Consider the following 25,814-nt stretch of genomic DNA (forward strand, 5'->3'; position numbering starts at 1 on the left):
ACTGGGATCAACCACAAAAGTTCATAAATTGTAGGAGCTGAATTAGGCCAACCAGCTCATCAAGTCTACTTCACCATTCAATCACAGCTGATCTTACCCTCTCAACCCCATTCTCCTGCCTTCTCCCCCTAACCTCCGATACCCGTACTACACAAGAATCTATCAATCTCCACCTTAAAAATATCCATTGATGCCCTCCACCATCTTCCGTGGCAATGAATTTGTCAGATTCACCACCCTCTGACTAAAGAATTGCTGCTCTGGCCAAGAAAGCACACCAAGCTCTACTTTCTCTAAAGGCTAACAAAATTTGGTATGTCTCTAACAAGACCTAACAATTTCTATAGATGCATTATAGAAAGTGTACTATTGGATGCATCACAGCTTGGTATGGCAACTGCTCTACCTAACACCGCAAGAAATTGCACAGTTGTGGTGCAGCCTCGTCCATCATGATAATCAGCATCCACCTACCACATTGACTCCATCTGCACTCACACTGCCTCAAGAATGTAGCCAGCATAATCAAGGATCATTCATACTCATTCCCTCTTCTCCCTTTGGGCAGAAGATACAAAAGCCTAAAACTAGAGTCAAGAACAGCATATTTCACTCTCTTATCAGCTTCCACATAGGATGAATTCCTGATCTTCCAATCTAATTACAAGTGTGGCCCTTGCACTTAAAGAAAACCTGTACTTTCTCTGTAGTTTAATGTTAAATTCTCCAATTTGTTTTTGTTCCTTTGCACTCATGTATGGTATGATTTGCTCTGCAATGTGGTACATGTAACCATGTAACAATAATAAACTAACTCCAAAAATAATTACTATCAAAGCACTGAAGAATCCAAAGCCACTTCTAGGATTTGACACGTTGTACTTTCATATAATGTACAACTGCACGATACTTTACTAAGTTTCTGACTATTTACATTCCTGTAAGGCATTTGGTTTTGTGGTTGATGGCTCTTTGTCAGAAGGTGCATTTTCGTACATCTTATCAAAAATCTCATCCACACACCTACATCTCCCTTTGTTTTGTTCATCATTACATTCTACATTTTTCAGCTTCCTTTAGATTATGTCAATAATCATTATCTTCACTCCTTGCAATGTAGTAACTAAACCACAACTTGTTCTACGCTCCATATTTTAAAACAGCAAAAAAAACTAGTTTTCAATTCCAGCAGATGTTTTCTTCCATGCATACTATTTATAGAGAACTATTTAATTGAAGCTATCTTTTGTGTTACAACTGAATATCCTAACATTGATTAGATGTCTAGCTCTGACTACTTTCGTCTAATTACTCAATGCAAATTTCGTCTATTGACATTTGTGCTTTACAATCTTATCAAATAGACTGTTCTCCACATAAATCTAAAATCTAGATTACCAACAAATAGTTCAAATAGACCTTCAAAGCTCTACAAATACCATCTCCAAGACATTAACACTGCTACATATCAAAGTTGTTGTTCCAACAGTTCCCAGAACAGCATTCACTCAAGGACTGATATATCGAATTCGCTTGTAGACAAAAATGCTGGCGAAACTCAGTGGGTGAGGCAGCATCAATGGAGAGAAGGAATAGTCGACATTTCAGGTCGAGACCCTTCTTCAGACTGAAGCATAATTCGCTTTATGCTTTTGGGCATTACATTACAGATCGTCATTTACTGCATGAAAAAGATCTTTCTTCTGCCCTCTTGTTCTTTTGCCAATTATCCAAAATGGTGTCTTGCCTTTTCCTGTCTGGAAGAAATTTTGACGTTTTTATTGTCGCTAAATCACACTTAAAACACTCCGAACCTCCTCTGCATTAATGAGAACAATCACTTTTCTTTGTTTCTCTCTGATAATGATAGCTCCTCGTCCCCAGTTATAATTGATAAAGCCAACGATTCCACTGACCTTTTAAAAGAAAACAGATTTTGCGACTTTTCCTAATAGCTCCAACTATTTGTGTGAATACTACAGTTACTACAGTGCGCAGACACAACCCAAGTACTGAAGCAAGTGGACAGCTTTTCATTATTCTATGTGAGTAATCGATTGAACTCAGATTTATGCATTGTAGGTAGCAGCAAAATTTAGATGAATCACTCACCACCACTCTCTGTATGTGGTTGTTGCAAATAAATCTAGTGACACCCAAGTTGGCAGTGTAGGAAGCCTCGATTATGGTATTGTCACTGAGTAACAAAGAGTGGGTTATATTATCTCCTGTTGGAAATGGCATTGATTGCACTGGTGCAGCCCAAGTAGAATCTGCAACATGTCACCTTAAACTCAGCTACTGTACAGACGCTAATGTATCTAGGTATGGACAATGTCATTCAGGTACAGTCAGCACTCCCACTGTTGATTCTAAGTCAATGAAAGTAGCTGAAGTATCTGAAGTCAAAGGCACTAATATGAGAACGTTCCGCTGAAGGTATATTTTTCAAAAGAGTGTGTTCTTAGTTCAACAGAAGCAACTCATAACTTTGTAATTAAATATTTCAAAAACACTCAATGTTGTCGATTTTATTTTCAGCCTTTCAATCAACAAATCCCAAAACTCAAAGGATTACAATAAACAATTAGTAGTAGCTTTACATTACGGACAATATGATGAAGCAACATTTCAGAGGAGTAAAAATTCTCTTTAGGATCAGCCAAAAATAAAAGCCATCTTACCCAAGTACTCCATTAACTGCTCTGCTGTTATAATTTCAACCATGGGTGGTAGTTTAATCTATAATAAAAATGGATATTCTTAAATCAGATAAAAAGGTAGAAACTATAGCACCTACGAAAGTAACACATACAAAAGCTGGTACATAGTGAAAACATAAAGAGCATCTTAAAAGAAAAAGCACAGAAGTTTAAGAGTTACTTCAACATTAATATTATAGATTCCCCTACTTTCTTCTACCCACCACTGTCAAGCATGCCTTCTTGGCCAAGCTCCAAAATTAAGCATATCAAAGCATTGTAGCCTGGAGGAAAATACATAGATTCTAACAATAAGGACGTGTAGATCTTTGAATATGAAGATCTCAATTTTTAATTTGAGGTATAGACAAACCAAGGCTCCTCTGTCAATGAGCACACGATGTTGTCAACTAAACAGGCATCACTATATTATTAAGAGATTTTTACTATTTTAAATTATACCTTCCATGCCAAAAGAAGAACGTTCATGATTGCAAGCAGAGGACAGGGACCATTTTCATTCTGCGTAATAATAGGTGTGTTCTCCGCTTTCCATTTGATCCACTTAATGTGATAAACTGACTGCCCAGGGAATCTTTCTTTCGAACCAGATGGTTTGGCAACACCGTCCTTGCTGTTATACTCTTCACTCTGTAAAGCGAGAGCCAAAGCTCGGTCTTCAGTCCCCTCGCTGTTCAAGTCAGAGCTAGGACAAGAGTTCAAATTGGAAAAGGACTCGAGGGAGTCGATGCTTCGCGATTCGCCAGGCATGCTTTGATCGCTGGCGCTGTGATTCCTGTCACACTCGTGGTTTTTACTCGGGCTACTTTCTTCCGGCAGCATATTATCCGCTTGCTGCTGAGCAAGGCCGGGCAGAAGGTCCTTCTTCAGCCCGCTCGCAGACTCCTCACTCAGTTCGCCCATCTTGTTTACCAAGTTGTGTTGGGGGCTGTTGTTGACTTTCTCCTCCCCAGTAGGCGCGCCCTCCACCTCCACCGCATCTTCATCCTCTTGCAGGCGTGTCACGGAGCTTGAACACGGATGATCGCCACCTGCAGCAGTGCCGGCCCCGGCCCTCGGGCCCACGGCACCGCTCCCCGGGCTGTCCGATCCCTTCCGCCGCTCGAAGCTGCCATCGCCACTCGCCACAGTCGGCCCAGCCCCGGCTAACTCCACGGCCACGCCGCCCCGCTCGACACTGACATTACTTTCCATGTGCCTTCAAGCGGGGGTGTGTGGGTGGGGGGAAAGGGAGGGAAGAGGGAGGGAGAGGAGAGGAGAGGAGGAAATATCGAGGTGTTTACATGGAAGAGGCTTCCAGCCGCTGACAGGCAGCCGCCATGACACTGCCAGCAGCTCGTGACGTCAGGCGCCCGGAGCACGCATGCGTGCTACACACTCCGCCTTCCAGGCACATAAACGTGCCCTGAAATTTACTGCAAACCACCCTCCAAGTGACAAGCCTTTTAGTTTTATTATTACAATTCCAAATATATATATTATGCAGCAAGTGCTTAGAGCGTACTTCCGATAAACGTGATGTCGACCTCATTTTTTTACATACAAAATGGAAAAAATAAGTGCCTGCAATAGTGTCAATATATATTTTTTCTCTGGAGAGATATCTGCTTTTTGATAGCTCTGGTGATGTGGAGGATTACAGCCTTGTTCCTTAATGCAAAAAAAAAAGGAAAACAAAGGAACACTATCTGGCAGGAAATTGTGATTAGCGATTGTAGGCATGCGCCATGGTAAACCCGCCCGCTTTCTTAAAGCGGCAATAACAATAATCTGCAGCAATTGTTGTACATCTAAAAAGTCGTGGAATCAAAGTTTAGCTCATTCTGGCGCGTTCAGAATTTTACATAGTAACTTATTTAAAACACACGAATTGCACTGAAATCATAGCTCAGTGGCGTTTGTGAGATACGAGAGACCCCGAGGAATTGAGGACAAAACCAAAAATATTACCTTTGTGTCATCTTTTGAATTAAAGTTTCCTCTCGCGTGGCCGAACAAGATTCTGCAGCACTATTTTCAAGAACAACATTTAAATACAAACGCCATTAAACCATCACACCTGGGAATTAACCTCCATGTTCGTGGAACCTGTCAATCTATATTACAAAAATGACCACACTTCAAAAATAGTTGTGAAGTGTTTGGGGGATATTCCAAGGTTGTTGACTCAAGATGAAGAAGGCAACAGAAAATTCCAGAGCGTTGTGGATACAGATTGGTCCATCACACAAACCAGCCTCCCCTCCCACATCAACTCGATTTTCACTTCACGCTGGCTTGCCTAATCAAGCTTCACTTGCACAACGATCATTCTCCCTTCTCCTGTTGGGCAGAATATACAAAAACATGAAACCACCTACAACCAGATTCAGGAGCAGCTTATTTTCTGCTGTTATCAGGTCTCCTGAACAGACTGTTCACAAGGTAAGCGTGTGTTCCTGATCTACAAAGTACCTGCTGACGATGAAGGATTGAAGATATACTACTAAGGTAGACACATAATGCAGGAGTAACTCAGCGGGACAGGCTCTCGAGAGAAGGAATGGGTGACGTTTCGGATCGAGACCCTTCTTCAGACTGATGTCAGGGGAGTGGGCGGAACAGATAGAATGTAGTCGGAGACAGTAAGGCTGGTGGGAGAACTGGGAAGGGGGAAGGGATGGAGAAAGAGGAAAAGCAAGGGCTATTTGATGTTAGAGAAATCAATGTTCACACCACTGGGGTGTAATCTACCCAAGCGAAATATGAGGTGCTGTTCCTCCAATTTGCACTGGGCCTCACTCTGACAATGGAGGAGGCCCAGGTCAGATTGGGAATGGGAGGGGGCGTTAAAGTGCTGAGCAACCGGGAGATCAGTTAGGTAAAGGCGGACTGAGCGGAGGTGTTCAGCGAAACGATCGCCATGCCTGTGCTTGGTCTCGCCGCTGTACAGAAGTTGACACCTGGAACAGCGGATACAATAGATGTAGGAGGTGCAAGTGAGCCTCTGCCTCACCTGAAAAGATTGTTGGGGTCCTTGGATGGAGTAGAGGTTGGAGGTAAAGGGACAGGTGTTGCATCTCCTGCGGTTGCAGGGGAAAGTACCTGGGGAGGGGGTGGTTTGGGTGGGAAGGGACAAGTTGATCAGGGAGTTGCGGAGGGAATGGTCCCTGCGGAAAGTAGAAAGGGGTGGAGATGGGAAGTAGTGGGATCCCGTTGGAGGTGGTGAAAGTGTTGGTGGATTATATGCTGTTTGCGACGGCTGATGGGGTAGAAGGTGAGGACAATGGGGACTCTGTCCAGTTTGTGGTCATTCAAGACACCCCATCATCCCACCAGGTTGTTAATGGGGACCAGGTGAAATAAATGCAAGTGAATGTCAAGTGTAGACATTGCTGGTGAATTTGCTAATGGGTTGCAAATGGAATTGAATGTTGTGCAATCATCAATAAACATTCCCGTTTCTGACATTACAATGGAAAGAATAGCCTTGGACACTGCCCTAAGAAACCCCTGTAATAATGTAATGAAATTGGAATGATGGACTTTCAGCAACCAAAACTTTATGACTCCAACCAGTGAAGTATTTTCCCTTTGATGGCCATTAAATTTAGTTCAATCCGTGACTATGTTCATTCAAATGCTGCTTTTATGTTAGAGGCAGTTACTTTCTACATACCTCTGTAATTGAATTCTAGGTCCATATTTGGACTCAGATTGTGATGAGGTCTAGAGCCAGTAATCCTGGGAAAATCCAAATTGTGCATCGTTGATTGGGTTATTGGTAAGCCTCGATGACACCTTCCATCATTTTGCTGATGATTAAGAATAGACTGATTGTACAGCTCAGCTGGATTTATTGATTTTTTTTGTGAATAGTACATGTCTGGACAATTTTCCACTTAATTGGATAGATGCCTATGTTGTAACTGCATGATTGCAGCTTGGTTCATGCTGCAGCTTGTTCTGGAGTTCAAGTATTTAGGGCTACAGCTCAAATGTTGTTTGCGCTAAAAGCTTTTGCTGTTCAGATGCTGTCAACCATTTTTTGACCATGCAATGCAAATCATGTGCAATGCAAATCAATTGGTTGAAGACGATTTTTATGCGATGACAGGGAGCTCTGGGTGAAGCCAAGACAGAGCGTCCATTCTGCCCTTCTGGCTGAACATAATTCTGTTCAAATGTCTAGCTCTACCATTACTGCAGAGGAGCATTTTCTTAGAGCTTCTCTTACTCCCACAAGTACTTATCTGGACATCACCATTTATGATTAGATCTTATAATCTTGCAGAGCTTCAATCTGATCCTTTGCCATTGTCGTAGTCAGAGATACTGCAAGGAAACATGCCTTTGGGTCCATCGAATCCACACAAACCATCAACTACCCATTTAAAAACATAAATTCATTTTTAATTCCGCTTGCAATCTCATCAACTACTCCTAAATTTTACCTTGGGGAAAATTACAGTGGCCAAATAAACAACCAACCCACACATCTTTGGGTTGTGGGAGGACACTGGAGCACCCAGTAACAGGGAGAACATACAAACTCTGTTAGGATTTAACCATGACTCTGGTGCTGGAGGCCGTGGCTCTACTATCTGTGTCACTGCATCACTCTTTGGTTATGAGGCCATTTCCTCTGCCTATTGCATGCTGTTTTTGTTGTTTGGTTTGAATGTAGTTGTGTGTTGTAACTTCATTAAAATGGCAATTAATTCAAATACAAATGTAATATTATAATGCTCTACAGGAAAAGAAGTACTTTTAGATTTCATTCTATATGTTAAATTAATAAATGCAAAAGAAATTGACGGTTGGACAAACTGGGATTGTTTTCTTTGGAGCATTGGAGCCTGAGCAGAGCATTTTATAAAATTATGAAAAGTATAGATAGGGTTGACAGTCAGGATATTTATCCAATGAAGGTGATGTCAAATACGAGAGGGCACAGCTTTAAGGTCAGAGGAGAAATGTTTAAAAGAGATGTGCATAGAAAGTTTTTTTACACAGAGAGTGATAGGTATCTGAAATGCTGCCAAGTGTGGTGGCAGCAGTAGATATGATAGTGGCATATAAGAGCTTTTTGGATATGCACGTGAATATGCAGAGAATGGGGGGATATGGAGCAAGTCCAGGCGCAAGGGATTAGTTTAGGCAGGCATTAGGCTTGGCACAGACATTGTGGGCTGAGGCTTTTCTGTGCTATACTTTATCAGAGAAAAATATAGTAGAAACTTTGAAATAAAAATTCTGAAAGTGCTTATTGTGTGAATTGTTGAATCCAGAAAGTTCTAATGCTCCTTTTCAAAGACAAGCTGCTAGTCCTTGAGTTTTATTTGAATGTCATTGGAGCAGTGTTGGAAACGTAGATGGAGAGGTCAGAGTGCTTGCGGAGTGATAGGGAAGTGGAAACCTCAAATTACAACAGCAGACTGAACAGAATTGTGCCAAGAAGTAGTCACCAGTTTGAGTGCAGCAGGGACATCAGCATGGGTAGTGAGTACAGCATTCTAAATTAAAAGAATTATAAATAAATTGCTGATTGTGCAAAGAGTTAACATGAGTTAAGATGCAACTCAGAAGATATTGAGCATTGATAGAAGTGAAAGAAGGAATAATAGAGTTGCAAGGATCTGATAATGCTGGTTTACAAAACAAGACAGTAAGTGCTGGAGTACTTTGTAGGATAGGTGATGTTTCGGTTCAGGACCCTTCTTCAGACTCCGAAGGGATCATATAATGCAAGAGAGAAAACCATGGATTGCTGAAAAAAGAGAGAGGAGGAGAAGGCACAACTGATGTTTGTCATCAGATGGAAGTGCTGACATTTTGGAGGATTATATTATATAACAAATGTGAAGGCTGCTTTTGTGGAAGAAGATCGCAAGAGGAGCCTTATCCTGGTTATTGGAGCAGGAATGAGAATAGAAATACAGGATGCGGAATAGATCCAATGCTATTATGGTTTTCAAATTAAGTATAGGTGAATAAACTGGAACTGTGTAACAAATATTTATCTTCTGAATGTGGTGATGGATGCACTGAATATTGTATCCACTGTGGTTCAGTGGTAAAAGTAAAAATATTTCTTTAAAATTGTAAAGCCATCCATCCCAAAGTGAAAATCATTGTGTTGCTCATGAGTTTTGCTATGTTGGATATTTCTTGCTTCTTTCAAGCAAAATTACCTCACATATTATCACAAACTTGTTTCTTGAATAATACACTGCATTATCATGTGATTTGTGTACATTTTTATGTACTGTATAGCATGATATCTAATATGTTTAAAAATTTATAATATAATGATGGTATATAATATATTAATGATTTTTGTTATTTTGATCTGACATTTTGTATGGTCATTTTTGAAAATTTTCATCCTGTTCCCAAACAGACTCCACTTTATTTGTAAAATGTTTTCATAATAGAAATGCTATAATGCTATAGACTTTTTAATTGCTGCACTTGTGCATATGCTTGATATTATAATACATTTCATTAAACAGTTAATACACCAGCTGCTTTGGTGCTGAGTTTCTGGGGTTGGGATTGGGATAAATTTGAAGATGAGCATGTTTTAAGAAGCAGAGAGAGAGGAGGAGGGGGGGGGGGGGGGAATCCACTAACACATAAATATATATGTTCTTATGATACTGCATATGGGTTATGTGGGAAAACTATTGCATTAAAATTGGGAGGTACAAAATATCTGCTCTCAAGCTGAGAAGTATGATGGTGACCTTTAAACATACAGTACTGTTAGAGGCTTGACAGGGCAAAGAGTTGGGACATGGGAATAATGTTTTCCTGGCTATGGCGTCTGGGTTCACAGTCTCAAAGTAAGGGATGTATCACTTTTGACTCAGATGATGAGCAAGTTCCTCATTCTAATGTGGATGAGTCCTTGGAATTCTCTGCACTGGTGGGCAATGGAGGTTCAGACATTGCTGGAGCGAAAACAGATATCAATAGATATGTGTCTAAAGAATAAAGTGATAGCGTAAGAAATTTGAAAGAGAGTGAAGATCCGTCATAAACGGCAGATCAGCAATCACACCACCCTGGCCATGCTCTCATCTCGCTGGGGGAAGGTACGGGAGCCTAGGAACCATTACCTCCAGGTTCAACCATCAGTTCCTTGAACCAACCTACACAATACTAACCACAAGTCTACCTCAGCACAGAACTACTATAAACTTTATATAAGGTCCACTACCTAGTATACCCATAGTCGGGTTATCTGATTATTTAGTCGATAGTATTATTGTCTATTGTACATTTCTTGGTTGCATTAATGTGCCTGTAAGGCTGCAGAAAGCAAGAACGTCATTATTTAGATCTCGGTGTTATAACAATTAAACACTATTGACGGGCCGAATGGCCCACCTGCTCCTATTTCACGTTCGCAGTGAGTCTGGGAGAGCTATGCGACTGTATTTCTCATTCAGTTTTACCTCATTCTCTGCATGTACAGTGTTTACAAAGGGCGAAGACAGAGGCAACGCGCTTTCCGACTGGAGCAGGTCCAACAATGAGTGCAGTTGTGAGCTGGGCGCGGCGCCTTTAAGGGCTAGCGGGCTCCTTATCTGGCAGCGGGGGCGGGATGGGCCGGGGAGCGGCGTTTTCAGGAAGGCAGGAACCGGCAGCTGGCGCTCGCTTTGCTTAGCACCGAGGGCGAGGGGTTCCGATAGCCGCTGACGCTGCTGGGCAGCCGGGCTGCGCGTCTGCGATCTAATCCCGCCGGGAGGGCGGGCCAGGCCAGGCCAGGCGGACAGGAGGCCCCGGGATGCGGGCTCCAGCGATGCGGTGGTTCGGAGCCGCGCTGCTGCTGTGCTGGCCATCGAGTTTGCGGGGTAAGAGAGGCTGGCTAGCGGCGGGCTTGTGATGCGATGCTTTTTTTTTGTTCCCGCCCAGGGAATCACCGGAGTCCGAGGCCTTGGCCTAAAGCCCGGTGCTCTCCGTGCCGTGGCTGCGGGGGGTGCACGGCGCCTGGCCCGGGCGCTGGAGTGTCCCCACCCCGGCCCTCTCACCCACGTTGGAGGCCGTGTTGTTCCCTTGGCAGCGGATTGAGCCGGAGTACCGGCACCTGGCTCTCGCAGCTCTTCGGCCCGATCCTCCCCTCTCCCGTTACCCCAGCTCCCTCCTGTTGCACGGCCGGCCTTCCACCCCCTTTCCCCCCCCCATCACTTGCTCCAACGTGTGGGGTTTAACGTGACATTCTGGCGGAGCACTCTCGGCTCATCCACACCGTGTGCATTTTAAATTTTAATTAGTGTATTAATGTAAAAGGGCTTGTGCTGGTAAACAAAGATAGGCTGCAGTTTGTTTAGGATCCAGACAGGTGTTTATTCTAGGGGGGTAAACATTAGGCTACAGCAGGCAATTGAGTGATTTAAAAAAAATACATTATTTATGTCCATGATCGAGGTTTTCAACGCGATTATAATTGTGTAAGATCATATCGGTTTGTAACGTTAGTTGATGGGGAAAGAAGATATCCCCTTACACAGCTTACAAAGGAACGTGAGAAGTGGCACTAAATTTCTGTGAGCAAATCATTAGTCGCAAACTCCAGTCTGATGGCTCTTGTTCCACGGCACTTGGTTCTTGCACAGTAATATTTCCCCCGGGCAGAATTGGTTTAGGTCATCTCAGCGGCTGGTGCATGTCCACACCCTGTGATGAGATCCAGTTCGAAGCAATTCCAGGAAACGGACCGATTCTTGCGTGTGTTTACGTGTCGGACTTTCTCGACATTCATGCCAATTACCTATTTATCTTTTAGTTTTGCTCGCCCGTAAGATGTTGTCCTACGGTACTTTAGGGAAGGTATCAATGTATTTTAAAATGATTTTTACTATTCCCGTCTGTCACTCCGACACCGTTGAGGTTGGAGGAGCACATGTTAATGGCGGATATTCTATTGCACTTGTCATGTACAGTAATATATATATATAGTTTTTGTTGCCACAGTCCCGTTATCTATTCGGTAAATGAAGAGATTTGCTCTTTGACTTGGGTTATCATCATAAATGTGCAGGAGTCAATAAAACCGCAATGATGACATGCTGTGTCCAAAGGTTTTAATAGACAAATATAGAAGTTTTACATGTAGGTCGGCATCTTACCTCGCTCAAAGAAGCAACATTACGCAATTCACTAGGTTTCACAGCTATCAATCTTTAACAACGTGAACGGTTCAGGGTGTTGTGAAATTGAATGATCCTCTTTGTGTCCATTTCCTCCTGCTGTGTGGAAGAGATAAGTAAATTTATGTGTTTTTCTAAATTCAACCTAACATTTGAATAGTATCTAGACAAATCTTGCAGTGCAGACAAGAATGATGGTGGTACACACCTCTGGCTCTGAGGTGATTGTTGGACTGGAGGGTTATGTGTAGTTCCCTCTATTTCTTACCCATTTCTTAGCTTTCTGTTCATTGCAGGGAAATAAAACTCCCCAAGGATTCATTTTGCCTTCCCTAACTGCCGTTATGGTTTATCCTCGCTGAAGTTTTTCCACCTGAAAAACATCTTTACAAGGCTGATGACTTGATATTTGACTTGTAATTTAATAACTGGCCACACATGCTGCTGCAAGTAACAATTTCATTGTTCTACTGTCAGTACATATAACAATGAAATACTTTTGATTCTTAGTTCCAGTTTGGTATTCCGAAAAAAGCAAGGAATCGTGGGATTTTTCAAAGGTCATTTTGAACCTTTGCAAAAAAAAAGCGAACAGGATGCCTGATAGTAGGGAGAGAGGGGTGTAATAGCGAGAGAGAGAGGGGGGGGTAGATGTGAGTGGGAGAGATGGTGAGAGGTGGAGGAAGAGAGGTTTCAGTTAGACAGACAACGCAAAGCCATGGCTCGTTGCTTCTAGGAGAGTCGAGAAAATGTCCTCAATCGAGAGAATGCAACTTCAGAACCCCCTCGTCTCGACTGCACTGGAGATTTCTGCGGGCGCAAGGAACAAATGACCTAAAGTTTGCTTTGAGTGAACGGAGTGTTGTTGCCGTCCTCGCCGTACACCGGGCGTTTCGTGAGAGTGGTTAGATCCCGGGATCGAGGAGTCGGCGCCCGACAGGTGAGTGGCCTGCAGTAGCTGGTGCCTCTCCGCTCGCCGCTGGATGAACTGATACCTCTACTCCAGGGTCGGTCGCTGTCTCCTCGATCCCGCTGCTCGGCGGTGGCCGACTAGGATTCCAGAGCAACGACGATGCCTCCCATCAGCTCCTGATCCCCCACTGCCTGTCTGAATAATTTGACCGCCGTTGGTTGAGCTGAAGCTGGGATCCAACCATTCTCACAAAATGCCAGTGTACGATAAGGACGTTAAGAACACTCAGCTCACACAATGCAAACTTTAGGTCATTTGTTCCTTGCGCCCATAGAAATCCCTGCCCCCATCCATCCCAACCACGGCACAAAAGTCTAATGTGTAGGAAATCTGAAGGAGGGTCTTCTATCCAGAGGTCCACGGACGGGAGTGTCGGCCAAGGCCCGCAGCCAGTGAGGAGGGGGGACACCGGCCTCAGCTTGACTCTGCCTGAGCTGGACTTGGTGCTTCTTGCCTGGGCCGCCGCTGCGACGGGCAGCGCAGAGCCGAGCTGGAGCCGGCGCCCCACCCCTTCCTCGCTCCTCCTCTCCCTCCGGCCCGGGGGCGCTTTCCTGACGGGACATCCGGGAGGGGACGGAGACGGCCCAGCCGTCGCTGAGACGCAGGTCTGCACCCATGCAGTGGCACGGCCGCCGCGAGTGTTTAGCCCGAGTAACCTATGACCTGTGCATGCACAGTCGGAATACCGAACTGGCTTATTGTGAAGATCTCTACAAGGGTGAAACTAAATTTAGTCTAGGCGACCATTTTGCAGAGCATCTGTGCGCTGTCTGCACCAACCACCTCAATCTTTCAGTTAGTTGTACATCATTTTAACTTTCCTTCCCAATCTCTCACTGACCTGTCTGTCTTCTGCTTTGTCAATTGTTACGACAGGCCTAAACAATGTGAACGATCATCTGCTATTCTACTTGGGTTGCTTACGACCTCCAGAACTGAACGTTGAATCTTCTGATTTTGGGCAAACTGCATTCCAGTGCTCTCCTCCCACACACACTCCTCTGTTCACCTAGTTTTCTTCTCCCTTTGTTATCTCGTACCCTCACCCCACCCAACCTAACTATCTATCCATCATCCTTTCTCCCTTAACCCTTCCACTTACTTCCATCTGCCCCTTATGTCCTCCCCAACTGATTCCATCTATTACCAATCCCTATTTCTCTTTCCCCCCCCCCCCCCCCCCCCTCCCTCCCTCCCCTCCCTCCCTCCCTCCCTCCCTTACTGCTATATACTGGTAATGATTCCTGTTCCATCTCAGTCCTGATGCTAGGTGTTAACTCGCGATGTGTAGGAAAGAACTGCAGATGCCGGTTTAAATCGAAGGTAGACACAAAATGCTGGAGTAACTCAGCGGGTCAGGCAGCATCTCTGGAGAGGGAATGGGTGACGTTTCGGGTCAACTTCTTCAGACTTGCGATGTCTGTTTGCACCTATTTCCCCCCCACGGATGCTGCTTGGTGTGCTGAGTTCCTCCAGTATTCTGATTTGGATTCGAGCATCTGCAGTCTCTTGTCAGCATAGAATTCAGATGAGTTTAGAGAAATAATTATTAACCCCGGTTAGAATTTTATCTTGATAATCGCTCTCTTTAGTATTCAGGCTTTTTAAAAAACTGTTTGGTATGAAGGGAAAATAATTCCTTTGCTGGCTTGCACCATTGGCAGTCTCCTTTTATTTATGAGAGAGTGGCTGGGGAATGAGTTCTGAATTCCCAGCCAAGCTCACTTCTGCAAAATTTCTAGGAACACATTTTCTAGTGAATTTAAATGAATTTATTTTACAAACTATAGTTGAATCCTTGTCTAATTGTAATTAAGCAATGACATTTTGAAAAGGCTTCTATCATTTGGTTATCAGCAGTATGCGTCATCACTTTATTGACACCACTAAGCATTTAACTGCATCTATTTATTGAAAGATATATTTGAATGTACAGAAGTTGGAAGAAATGACCCTTTACACATCACTTAACTTTGCTCTACATCCAATGGAAAGATTATTTTGGTTTTCCTAAGTTAAAAAAAATCCTATTCAAATAAAATGCAATTTCCGTTCCCTGGTTTCACTCTGAAGAAATGGTGTTCTGGCTGTCTGTTAAACCTGCAGTGGGGAATATGGCATCCTAAGCTGATGCCTGTCCCTTTTTTTATATTTGTATCTACTTTCCCCAAAAAACATCTTTCAATTTGCAGTTGCTTCACCTTTGCTCCAGACTTTTTCATCTCCTGCCGTGCTGTTTTATACCGTATGGTGCTTCATATACTTTCCCGGATAAGCTCTAATGTTTGGTGTACTGTCAACAGAAATCCCATTAAGTAAGCACATGTTGGAGTAATTGAACACACTGAACCTCTCCTGGAAGTGGCTTTGCCTGGAGTGCCCGCAGTTGTTTTCTGTCAGTGTCACCAATGTCACACCTACATTGAAACTAGCTGGGGCCAATGTTCATTTATACATTAGTTTTTTTTCTTGGCAGTGATGTGGGGATGATTGTTTCCTCAATGCGGTTATAATTTTGGAGTAGCGTGCATTGATCTGTTGAAGGAAAAGCAGCCAAGTAAAGGTAGAGCGTATGTAGTATGAATGGAGCTTACCTCGGCATACATCAATGGCTAATAATGGGGTAACACACGCCTATGGCTTGGACTTACAACCAAAGGGTTAATTTGCTATCTGTTCCTTGTATGAAACCTGTTTGTTTTAAATATATATATATTTTTGCAGTTTTCCATCTATTTTGTTTTTAATTCTGATTTCAAATTTGGCACCAGCCGTTTCCTGAACAGGAGATCTGCAAAGTGGCTTGTTTCCAGCACACTTACCAACTGCTGCAAATAGACTTAAAGACAAATGCAGATAAGCCTGCCTAGCAGATTGCCACTTCCCTCGAAGGTGGGAAATGCCCCTTGTACCCACTTGACCTCCAGAAGACTGAAGCCATACTAATCGGCGTGGAATTATGACTGAGAGTCATCCTTTCCAGAGTCTTTGTTCATGTGCTGTCGCTCATCTTGGAGATTTGGAGCATGTATTGTCAAGTTTAAGAGGTGTCGCCCAATATAGCAGGATACGGCTGCTTGTAAATCTGAGTTTTAACGCTCCATACCCTAATAAGAGGCAATTATCAAGATGTGTAACATTTTAAGCTTATTTAGGTTTTCCATTTCAAATATCTACAGACAAATATAAAATCTATACTGCATGAAATAATACATTTTGCACAGAAATGTATGTATTCATGCAAGTTACATTTCTCTGACTGGTCTAAGATGGTCATAAAAAAAACCAGACTGTTTAAGAAAGAACAGCAGATGCTGGAAAAATCGAAGGTAGACAAAAATGCTGGAGAAACTCAACAGGTGAGGCAGCATCTATGGAGCGAAGGGATTGGCGACGTTTTGGGTCGGGACCCTTCTTCAGACTGATGTGGGGGGGGGAGGGTGGCAAGAAGAAAGGATTACCTGAAATTGGAGAAGTCAATGTTCATACCGCTGGGGTATAAACTACCCAAGCAAAATATGAGGTGCTGCTCCCCCAATTTGCGGTGAGACTTACTTTGGTCGTGGAGGAGGCCCAGGACAGAAAGGTTGGATATGGAATCGGAGGGGGAGTTGAAGTGCTGGGCCACCGGGAGATTGGGTTGGTTAATGTGAACTGTGCAGAGGTGTTGGGCGAAGCGATCGCCAAGCCTGCGCTTGGTCTCACCGAGGTAGAGCAGTTGACACCTAGAGCAGCGGATGCAATAGATGAGGTTGGAGGAGGTGCAGGTCAACCACTGCCTCACCTGGAAAGACTGCTTGTGTCCTTGGATGGAGTCGAGGGGGGAAGGTAAAGCGACAAGTGTAGCATTTCCTGCAGTTGCAAGGGAAAGTACCAGGGGAGGGGGTGATTTGGGTGGGAAGGGACGAATTAACCAGGGAGTTATGGAGGGAGCGGTCTCTGCGGAAAGCCAAAAGGAGGAGATGGGAGGATGTAGCCAGTGGTGGGATCCCGTTGGAGGTGTCGAAAAATAAAGATTGATTTTTTTTTTCCATCAGAAATAATAGGCATGCCTAGTTGGCACTCCATTCTCAGTTGTCCAACAATAAATATTTTGGATCATTGAATATGTAACTTCTAGGAATTACATTTATAATTGCTCAGATGTTAAGAGACTGGAAGTTCTGAACCATCACATAATGAATCAGTTGCTGAACCCCAGGTTTTCTGAATAATAATAATAAGACAGATGACTATTGGAGTCTTATGAAAAATTGTGATATCACTTCAAAACCATTCCAGAACTAAATTTAAAAAAATCTTTCTGTATTTGTTAAGGTTTGCTCCAAGGATTGCCTAAAACTTAACAGACCTAGTCAAGTGCTTTGGATATTGGGGTAAACATTTTTGGGAGGTTGCCTCTTAGAATCCGAGATAATGCATGTTCATTCTGTTTCTGTGTTCAACAGTGAGACAGACGAGGCTAGTGTGGGAACACAGATGGGGCAGGAGATGCTTCATGGAGTAGGTGGATTTGTGGTTTATAGTGTATTTCTCCTGTTTATGTAGGGCTTCTGAAAGCATGGACTTGAGCCATACCATGGACCTGAATACCACCCCTAATGTTTTTGCTCTGTTTTGAGTGGTTGCAAGTTGGGGATTACCGTGGGTCGGTAGGTGTGTTGCTTCATTCACAGAGGGTTTGAGTGTGTCATTAAAGTTTGTTTTTTTTTCTGCTTACCTGGTAATCTTTTTCTCAACACGTCCGATCCCAGTCCTGATTCTACATTACTATCCCACTGTCTTCACTATCAGGATCAATACTAATCTTCTGCCTGCTATTAATGACGCTAGTCTGTCCCTTTTATCTTTTCTGCCTTCTTTTCTGGAACCTTGGATAACCTGGAATATTGAGCTGCCAGTACTGGTCACCCTACAATCAGGTCATACTCGTATGTTGCTATGTACTGTCAACTCATCTATGTAACTGCAAATGCTTCATGCATTTAAATAAATACTTTCAGGGCTTTTACTTTGTTCTGAGCTGCATGCTTTTGTTTGCATATTCACTCTACGCTGTTACACTTGGCTTACCAATTTCTTTTTCGTGCTATGCCACTACTCAATCATTTTCTCTAGATTTATTAAATATCCCGTTTTCAGAGCCCTCCCATTGTCATATTTAGTTTGAAGCCTGTCTCCAATCCTGTTTCAATTCGGCTGTCCTTCATTGATGGAGACATGGGCTTCAGTGAGTTTAAAAAAAAAAAAAAAGGATGTGCTGCTCCCTGTATTTTTCAAGGAATTGTCAGCGGTGAAAGCCCTATCCATTGTCTTGGTGGAAGGAATTTGCAGTTCATTTCAGGGAGCATGTCATGGAAGGAGGAAGCTGGTGGTTATATTCCCTTTGCTGAGATACTCCTGTGTCTTTGTTGCAGTTGGATTTTTCACAATTGCAGCTTGTGAGGTTCCTGAGTATATTCTCCACTTCTGTAGGATATGAGATTGTGGTTACTGAACTCTCTTCACCATTGAGTTTTTAATCTTCATTGGGGATAGCCTCTGTTCCTGAAGCCCTGTCATGATGACTATGAACTGGATGGGTTGCACTGGGGGCTTTGGTCTTTCTTTTGTTTTTTCCTCCATCGAAGATGTCAAGCACAATTGTAGAAGAGTGTCAATGCGATGTCACAGCTGTGCCAAGCTGCATCCACGCATGCCATCAGGACCATTTGCAGTATTTTATTGAGTTCTTGAAGTGGTTTTACTTACCATTGATGTAATTGGGAATGAGAGCAGTAGAAATCGTTATGTTATTGCTTTTCATTCTTGTATCACCCCGAGTCTGTTATTAGTAATTTGACACACAAGACTAGGTTCAAGACTGATTTATCGGCTTGAATACTTGATCAAGACTGGCATATCAATACTTTGCTGTGTGAGTGAGATCTCTGTCAAAGTTGCTGTCTGTTTGCAGAAGTATTACTGAGGTGTGGGCTGCTTGTTCAAATGGTGTAAATATTTGGATACAATGAGTTCTGCTGATGTTCCAATCACCAGGAACTAAACAGGTTATTTGATTATTCGTGTGATTTGTGGGAATTGGCTGTGAACCAGCTGGATGATCATTTAATTGCACACAAAATGATGGATTAACTCAGTGGGCCAGGCAGCATCTCTGGAGAACATGGATAGGTGATGTTTCAGGTCAGAACATGACCTGAAGTAATTTCTTAATCAGTGCGACATGGAGTTGTGTAGCATAGTGCTCAGAGAGTTGTAGAGTTATACAGCGTGGAAATGGGCTCTTTGACCCATCATACCCACGCCAACAATAATACCCCATCTACAAGTCCCTCCTACCCTCGTTTGGCGCATATCCCTTTAAACATTTCCAAACCATGTCTGTATTTTCCAGAGATGTTGTCTAACGCGCTGAGTTACTCCAGCACTCTGTCCTTTTTTGCAAACCAGCATCTGCAGTTCCTTGTTACTACATTCATTTAAATGCTCTTTCTTGAACATGATGACAAATGACCATTCTTCATAAGAGTGAAACATTTTCTGCTTGCATGAGTTCCTGACACAATGGACAAGTACTTTTTTCCTTTTCAATGTAGCATTGATAACAAACAGATCTGCTAATTTCATGCAGTGGAAAATGCTAGTATTTCCTGGAAATGACACATGATTCAGTTGAAACCCACATGCTGATTCATGTTCTGCCGGTTTAAGATCTCAATCTGTACATACGCTTTGTTGTGTTCTGTCACTGCTACTGTGTAGGAGCTTGTGTCTTAAAAAGATTATCATGGCAGAAATTTGTTGTCATGCATTGAAGCTAACTTTATATAGGCCATAGAAATTTGTGGATTACAAAGAAATCACCAAGATTGATTTAGAAAAATCTCATTGTCAATCCACGTGGATTGATGCAGCTTTTTGGCCTATGCTGTTGGTTAAATTGTTAAATGAGTTACATGGGATACAAGGCAATATGTATTGCTCCTATTAATACTCAAGAATGCTTTTAATTTGGCTATTTTTGGATGTTACATGGCTGCGTAATAAATCTTCCATGAAACCAGGTGAATTTAAAGAACATGTGGGACTGGTGTTCTAGTGAGCCGGATGCTAAACAATCTCAATTTCTCAGCTGTAGATACAGGATGGTTGGAGTTTCTAATTCCTGCCACTTGTGCTCATCTTGAATGAGTCTGAGCAAATCTAGTATCTCATTGCAAATTGTTTTAGATAAAACATGAACTTGATTAAAAGGCCAGAAATCAAGTGCAATAAAGCAGCTTCTGAATAGATTGACCTAGCATTGTGGTCTCGAATAGATTGACACATTATAGTTGACCTTTAGAATTTGTAGCTTGAATTTTTCCACTCATCACGTCAGAGAGTTAATTCTTTGTAGACACAAAATGCTGGGGGAACTCAGTGGGACAGGCAGTGTACCTGGAGAGAAGGAATGGGTGACGTTTCGGGTCGAGACCCTTCTTCAGGCTGATGTCCGGGGAGTGGGCGGGACAAAGGTAGAATGTAGTCGGAGACAGTAAGACTGGTGGGTGAACTGGTAAGGGGGAGGGGTTAGAGAGGGAAAGCAAGGGCTATTTGAAGTGAGAGAAGTCAATGTTCATTCTGCTGAGGTGTAAACTACCCAAGCAAAATATGAGGTGCTGTTCCTCCAATTTACGTTGGGCCTCACTCTGACAATGGAGGAGGCCCAGGATAGAAAAGTCAGAATGGGAGGGGGAGTTGCAGTGCTGAGCAACCGGGAGATCACGCAAGTTAAGACGGACTGAGTGGAGGTATTCAGCGAAACGATCGCTGAGCCTGCGAATGGTCTTGCCGATGTAGAGAAGTTGACACCTGGAACAGTGGATACAGTAGATGAGGTTGGAGGAGGTGCAAGTGATAGATTCTTTGTGATATAGTTTTATTCTTTGTGATATTTCCTCTATTTTTCTTCATCACCTCCCATCTCACTCCAAACCCTCACATTGCACTGGTTATTTGACTTAAGTAATGTAACTGAGATGCATGCGTTATTTATACATCATGGGAGCAAAACTAAAATTTGTCTGGTTTATTTGATTATTCAAAGTGTGGAAATGAGGCTTGGCTAGTTGCCAATAAACAGGCTCAATCTTGAATGGCTAAATTAGACAATGTCTAGCTCACGATAAGACTGGTTTTGCCCAGCCTTCTCATGAGTTAGACATTGTCTAATTTAGTTGGAACGGATAAAATACCATTTGACAACTTGGTATCTCTTATAAAACTTTTTGTAGCAGTACAATGTTTTTTTCTAATTTGCATGTATGTTGAAGTTTCTGGAAATCTTAACTTGATTCTTTTTTTATACACACTTTTTATTTCATTAAATGAAAGTAGACGTCACAATTTGTACATGGTGAAACCAAAATGTATAAACATACCCTTTAATAAAATCTGACAATGTGCACTTTAACCACATGTGATTTGTTCTATTACAAATCTCAAATTGTGGAGTACAGAGGCAAATAAATAAATGGCGGATCTTTGTCCCAAACATTATGGAGGACACAGTATATAGTTCTAAAAGAACTTTAATGGCCCTGTCCCACTGTACGAGTTCATTCAAGTGCTCTCCCTAGTTTAAAAAAAAAAATCAAACTCGTGGTAAGCACGGAGAATGAACGTAGCGGGTACGTCGGAGCTCGGGGACGTCTCTTAGCGGCTTGCAATGCTAACGGCAGGTACTCGGGAAACGCGGTAAGCTCGGGAAGACTCGTGAAGATTTTTCAACTTGTTGAAAAATGTCCACGAGAGCCCCGAGTACTGACGGGCGGCCATTACCGTAAATCTCGGAGTTCGAATCAGGGCAAACTCGGGCGAACTCTTTGAATGAACTCGTACAGTGGGACAGGGCTTTAAGTCTGCAAGAAAAGAGATCATTGTTGGCTTGGGTAAAAGGTCAGATTTGGATATAATTTTGCCATAAAACCTTTTGCTATCTGTTTTAACACTTCCATTGTATATTCATATGCAAGAAAATTTGTTCATAATCATACTTTAGCTTGTTTAACAATCTAAAAGGTCAACCTGCAGTCGTCATGAATGTTGGACATTGAAAAGTAAATTATAAGTAGTTAATGAGTCATGAAAAGTCTGCCATGTTGGTGTGATGATACCAGCATGATAAAGCATGCCTTGCGGCATAGAGGAGGGTGTGATCCCATTGCATTAATGCATAACAGCTTGTGAAAATGTATTTATTTTGCAGCTTCACAGAAAATAGCTAATTTCTGCATTGCATGTGACCGGATAGCCACTGTATGCTAACACGATGCACTGTATCCCATCAGCAAGAACCTATTTGAAGTCCATGCCAGTAATGCTGCAAGTTACTTTGAATTCTGATTAATTGCTGGCGAAATTGATTGATTTATCCCCACCCTAGATTGCATTGAAGATTAAAAGCTTTATTCACCTGCAATCTCACAAGTTGCCTCGCATTGGACGATTCCAATAGCGGGGAGAGATGGAATGGGCTGGTTTGTTTTCCCTGAAGCAAAAGTGGCTGAGAGGTGACATGATTGATCTATATAAGATGTTGAGAGGCATGGATGATCAGAATTTCAAAAATATGAGGCCATGGGTTTTATGTTAGAGGAAGGAGTTTTAAAGGGGGTGTGAGTGTAATTTTTTTTCCTCTTGGTGGTTAATATCAGAATGCAATGACACAGGAGGTGGCAGAATCGGAAATGATCTCTGAGTTTAAGGGGCATTTAGACAGACACTTGTTATAAGGCCTAAAAGTATGTTGACCTAATATGGGCAAATGGGATTAACATAGATGGGCATAAAGCTTGTCATGGATGTGGTGGGCTGAAGGGCAGTTTTCTGTGCTTCACCCATCTATAACTTTGGCTCTCCAATATCTGTACATTTCACAGTGCCTCAATAATGAAAGGCCCTCAAATTTGGCACACACTCAATGACTGTTTTCTGCTGAATTCAAAGACATTGATTTATTTCTCCCAATACTCCTGAACTCTCCAGCTATTTTCATTACTTGCATGCTCTGAACATGCCACTAACTATTTCCACGTTGAAAAGTTGGCTTCTCTGAATGATTCCACACCCTACATTGTTTCCAAGGTTATGAACTTGAAATCTCTTTGGAAGCACGAGATGTCTGATATTAGAATTTGGAGCAAAAAATGAACTGCTGGAACAACTTAGTAGTTGAGGCAGCATCTGTGGTGGCATATGGGCAATTCATGTCAGCAATCCAGAGGCAGGGTCTTGACCCAAACTTGACCATCCATTTCCCTCCACAGATGGTGCATGACCCACATTTCCTCCAACAGTTTGTTTTGTGAGAGCTCTGTTAATGTCCACCAACAGAACGCTCCACACACATAGCATGTAATCAGCAACATCGCCTAACGCCCTTTTAAATCCCATTTGAACATAGAATTAACATTGACACGTATGTCCAATCGTAGATCATTTATCCCAAAGCTGTTGTAATAGCTCCTGTAATCGTAACAATTCCAGCAATGTAATCAACATTTTAACCCAAATATTTTTGCTATTTAATGTAAGTCAACAAATCGAGTCATTTACTAAGCAAAACAGGAAAAGATGTGTATTGCATGCACTTCCTTGTGACGTACTAGAACAACTATTGTTTATGGATTTTAAAATATGGGTGTTTCTAGTAGGCAATGTACTACTGACTAACATTTCAATTATGGAGTCCGAGATGTAACAAGCCCTTCTTACCTCTTCAAATTTGTGCTTTCCCATTCAGGCTCCTAAACTATTTATGGCCAAGTGAATTTTTACAAATTTTTATTCTTGAAGACAAACTTGACATGATTAACTTAATGTTTTTCTTGTAATGTCAAAGTTATCAATAGTTTTAAGACAAAGCAAACAAAAATGCAACCTTTTTGATTTTGACTACTTGGTTTCCTGGATTAAGAAATATTACATAATTCAAAAAATATGTATATGTGGTTAGAAATTCATTTTTATGAAATATCTTTCTGACGAGCTGTATCGAGGCCTAAGTGACTGTTCGGATGTAATAAGATGAAATTACAGTATTTATTGCTGCTTCTGTACTCCCAAAATTCCCTTGTGATCAGTCACCGTGTGAATTGTTTGTTTTAGAAAGAGTCATCTGCACTGCTGGTACAGTACAGCTTGACTTTTAAAAGGATATAGATGAAGAAACAATAAAATGGGATACTTTGTGTTACATTCAATTGGCTATGAATGCCAATAACAAATTGTATACTATTCAGAAAGGAAAAATGCATTATTGATTTGGATTTCCTATGTCCACTGAGTGCTACTTAAGTTTGAAATTATCCTTTTATCCACTTCCCCCTTGACAATTTCCTCTCCTGCATATAATATTTTAGCCTCTGATTTTGTTTTTTTGTTTAGCACTTTCTTGTCACCCCTACAATTTGTACGATGATGGGTCCTGACCCGGAATATCATCTGTCCACTTCTCTCCACAGATGCTGCTTGCCCAGCTGAGTTCCTCCAGCAGTTTGTACTTTGAAACTCCTAATGCTAAAAAAAAAAATGTTCCCCGCCACAAATGCTGCCTGCCTGCCTAATCTGTTAAGTGTTTCTGGCACTTACTGTTTTATTATAGATGAGTTTTATACAGAATAAAAAACAAGTTGACAGAGACACTGTTTGAAAATTGAAAATTTCTTTCTTCTGCTGACTTTAATACAAATGAATCAATATTCACAAATATAGTCCAAAGTGCAGCTTTCCACTGCAGTTCGGTTCTGGCTTTCAGAAATCCATGCTCCACAAGTCATGCACCCTTGTAGATCAACACATTTTTGTCGAGGTAACCAGCGTAATTTGGCACAAATGCAGTGGTCTGTTGGTAAATAGGAGACATGAGTCTGGTACGGAAATGTTAACTGATCTTTTAGTTTAATTGTACTAATATGAATTGTTTTTTTAATTAACTTTATTCATTAAAAAAAAAATCCTTTGAACATTTTGGTTTCGGTGACTGTTTCAACAGCTTTCGGGTGGGACTTCAACTGGCTGACAAAGTCATTCTGGCAACATAATCACTCCTTAAACAGAGCCTTCTGTTCAGGTGAAAACTTGTCACCAGCAGAAAACTAGACATGGGGCATGATGAACATGAATAATATGTATTTGGTGCTACTCCAATAATCGGAAAGCAGGAATATATTTTGAGCATCCAATTGGTTCTTGAATGCATAATACATATTTAGTTTGGTCCAGTTTATTATGTTACTACAATCAATTACTTGTGGGACACTCTGAACTTGGTAGTTGCCCTGTTTAATGGCTATTGGTTTTGATTGCACAACTAATAGTTTGTTTGTTCCACAGGGCAGTTGGGCAATCCGTTGAATAAGTACATTAGACATTATGAAGGTTTATCGTATGACACAGATGTACTGCATCAGAAACATCAACGTGCCAAGAGGTCAATTTTGCATGAAGACCAGTTTGTGCATTTGGATTTCCATGCACATGGCCGGTATGTAACAAGCGCGAGCAATTTCAGTTTGTCTTTCTTTAAAAACAATTACCTTGTCAGAACTTGGTATAATATCTTTATTTAAAAAATATATATATATAATCCATGTAGTTAATTTAGATTTTCAAGTTATTGCATGTATTTATGGGCGGAGAAGGGAGGATGAAGATTTCTATTCTTTTTTTAGTATCTATTTTAACCTATATCGAGTATGGTTTTACCAAAAGTGTTTTGATTCATCACTGCTGAGAAGAATTGAATGAATTATTCGGATCTCTAGTGCATCCATTATTGCATTGGAAGCATGCAGTGCTTAGACTAATCTTTGGGAGTGAAGGTCCAGCGGAAAAGGACAGATTTTGTGCTAAGTATTGGCCTCTATTTTTAAATGTTCAATCATGCTGGTAATTTTAATACTTGAGCAACAAAGTAGTTTTAATCAGAAGTTA

At 41.9% G+C, this 25,814-nt stretch overlaps 2 protein-coding genes across 3 annotated transcripts in view; one reads left to right on the forward strand and one right to left on the reverse strand.

Moving 5' to 3' along the window:
- The window catches only part of mindy2 (MINDY lysine 48 deubiquitinase 2), a 47,983-nt gene extending 43,911 nt beyond the window's left edge, over positions 1–4,072 (reverse strand). For both annotated transcript variants that reach the window (XM_055661219.1, XM_055661218.1), the window contains exons 1-2: positions 3,165–4,072; positions 2,685–2,742 (exon numbers count right to left, since the gene is read on the reverse strand). In XM_055661219.1, the coding sequence (XP_055517194.1) occupies positions 2,685–2,742; positions 3,165–3,917 (811 nt within the window). In that variant the 5' untranslated portion in view covers positions 3,918–4,072. The remainder of the gene's footprint in view (positions 1–2,684; positions 2,743–3,164) is intronic.
- Positions 4,073–10,338: 6,266 nt separating this feature from the next.
- Positions 10,339–25,814, forward strand: part of adam10a (ADAM metallopeptidase domain 10a) — a 90,360-nt gene continuing 74,884 nt past the window's right edge. Inside the window, exons 1-2 of the mRNA XM_055661217.1 lie at positions 10,339–10,564; positions 25,215–25,365. Coding sequence (XP_055517192.1) covers positions 10,498–10,564; positions 25,215–25,365 — 218 coding nt within the window. The 5' untranslated portion in view covers positions 10,339–10,497. The remainder of the gene's footprint in view (positions 10,565–25,214; positions 25,366–25,814) is intronic.

This window comes from Leucoraja erinacea, chromosome 33 (assembly GCF_028641065.1).
Source record: "Leucoraja erinacea ecotype New England chromosome 33, Leri_hhj_1, whole genome shotgun sequence".
Lineage (NCBI taxonomy): Eukaryota > Metazoa > Chordata > Chondrichthyes > Rajiformes > Rajidae > Leucoraja > Leucoraja erinaceus.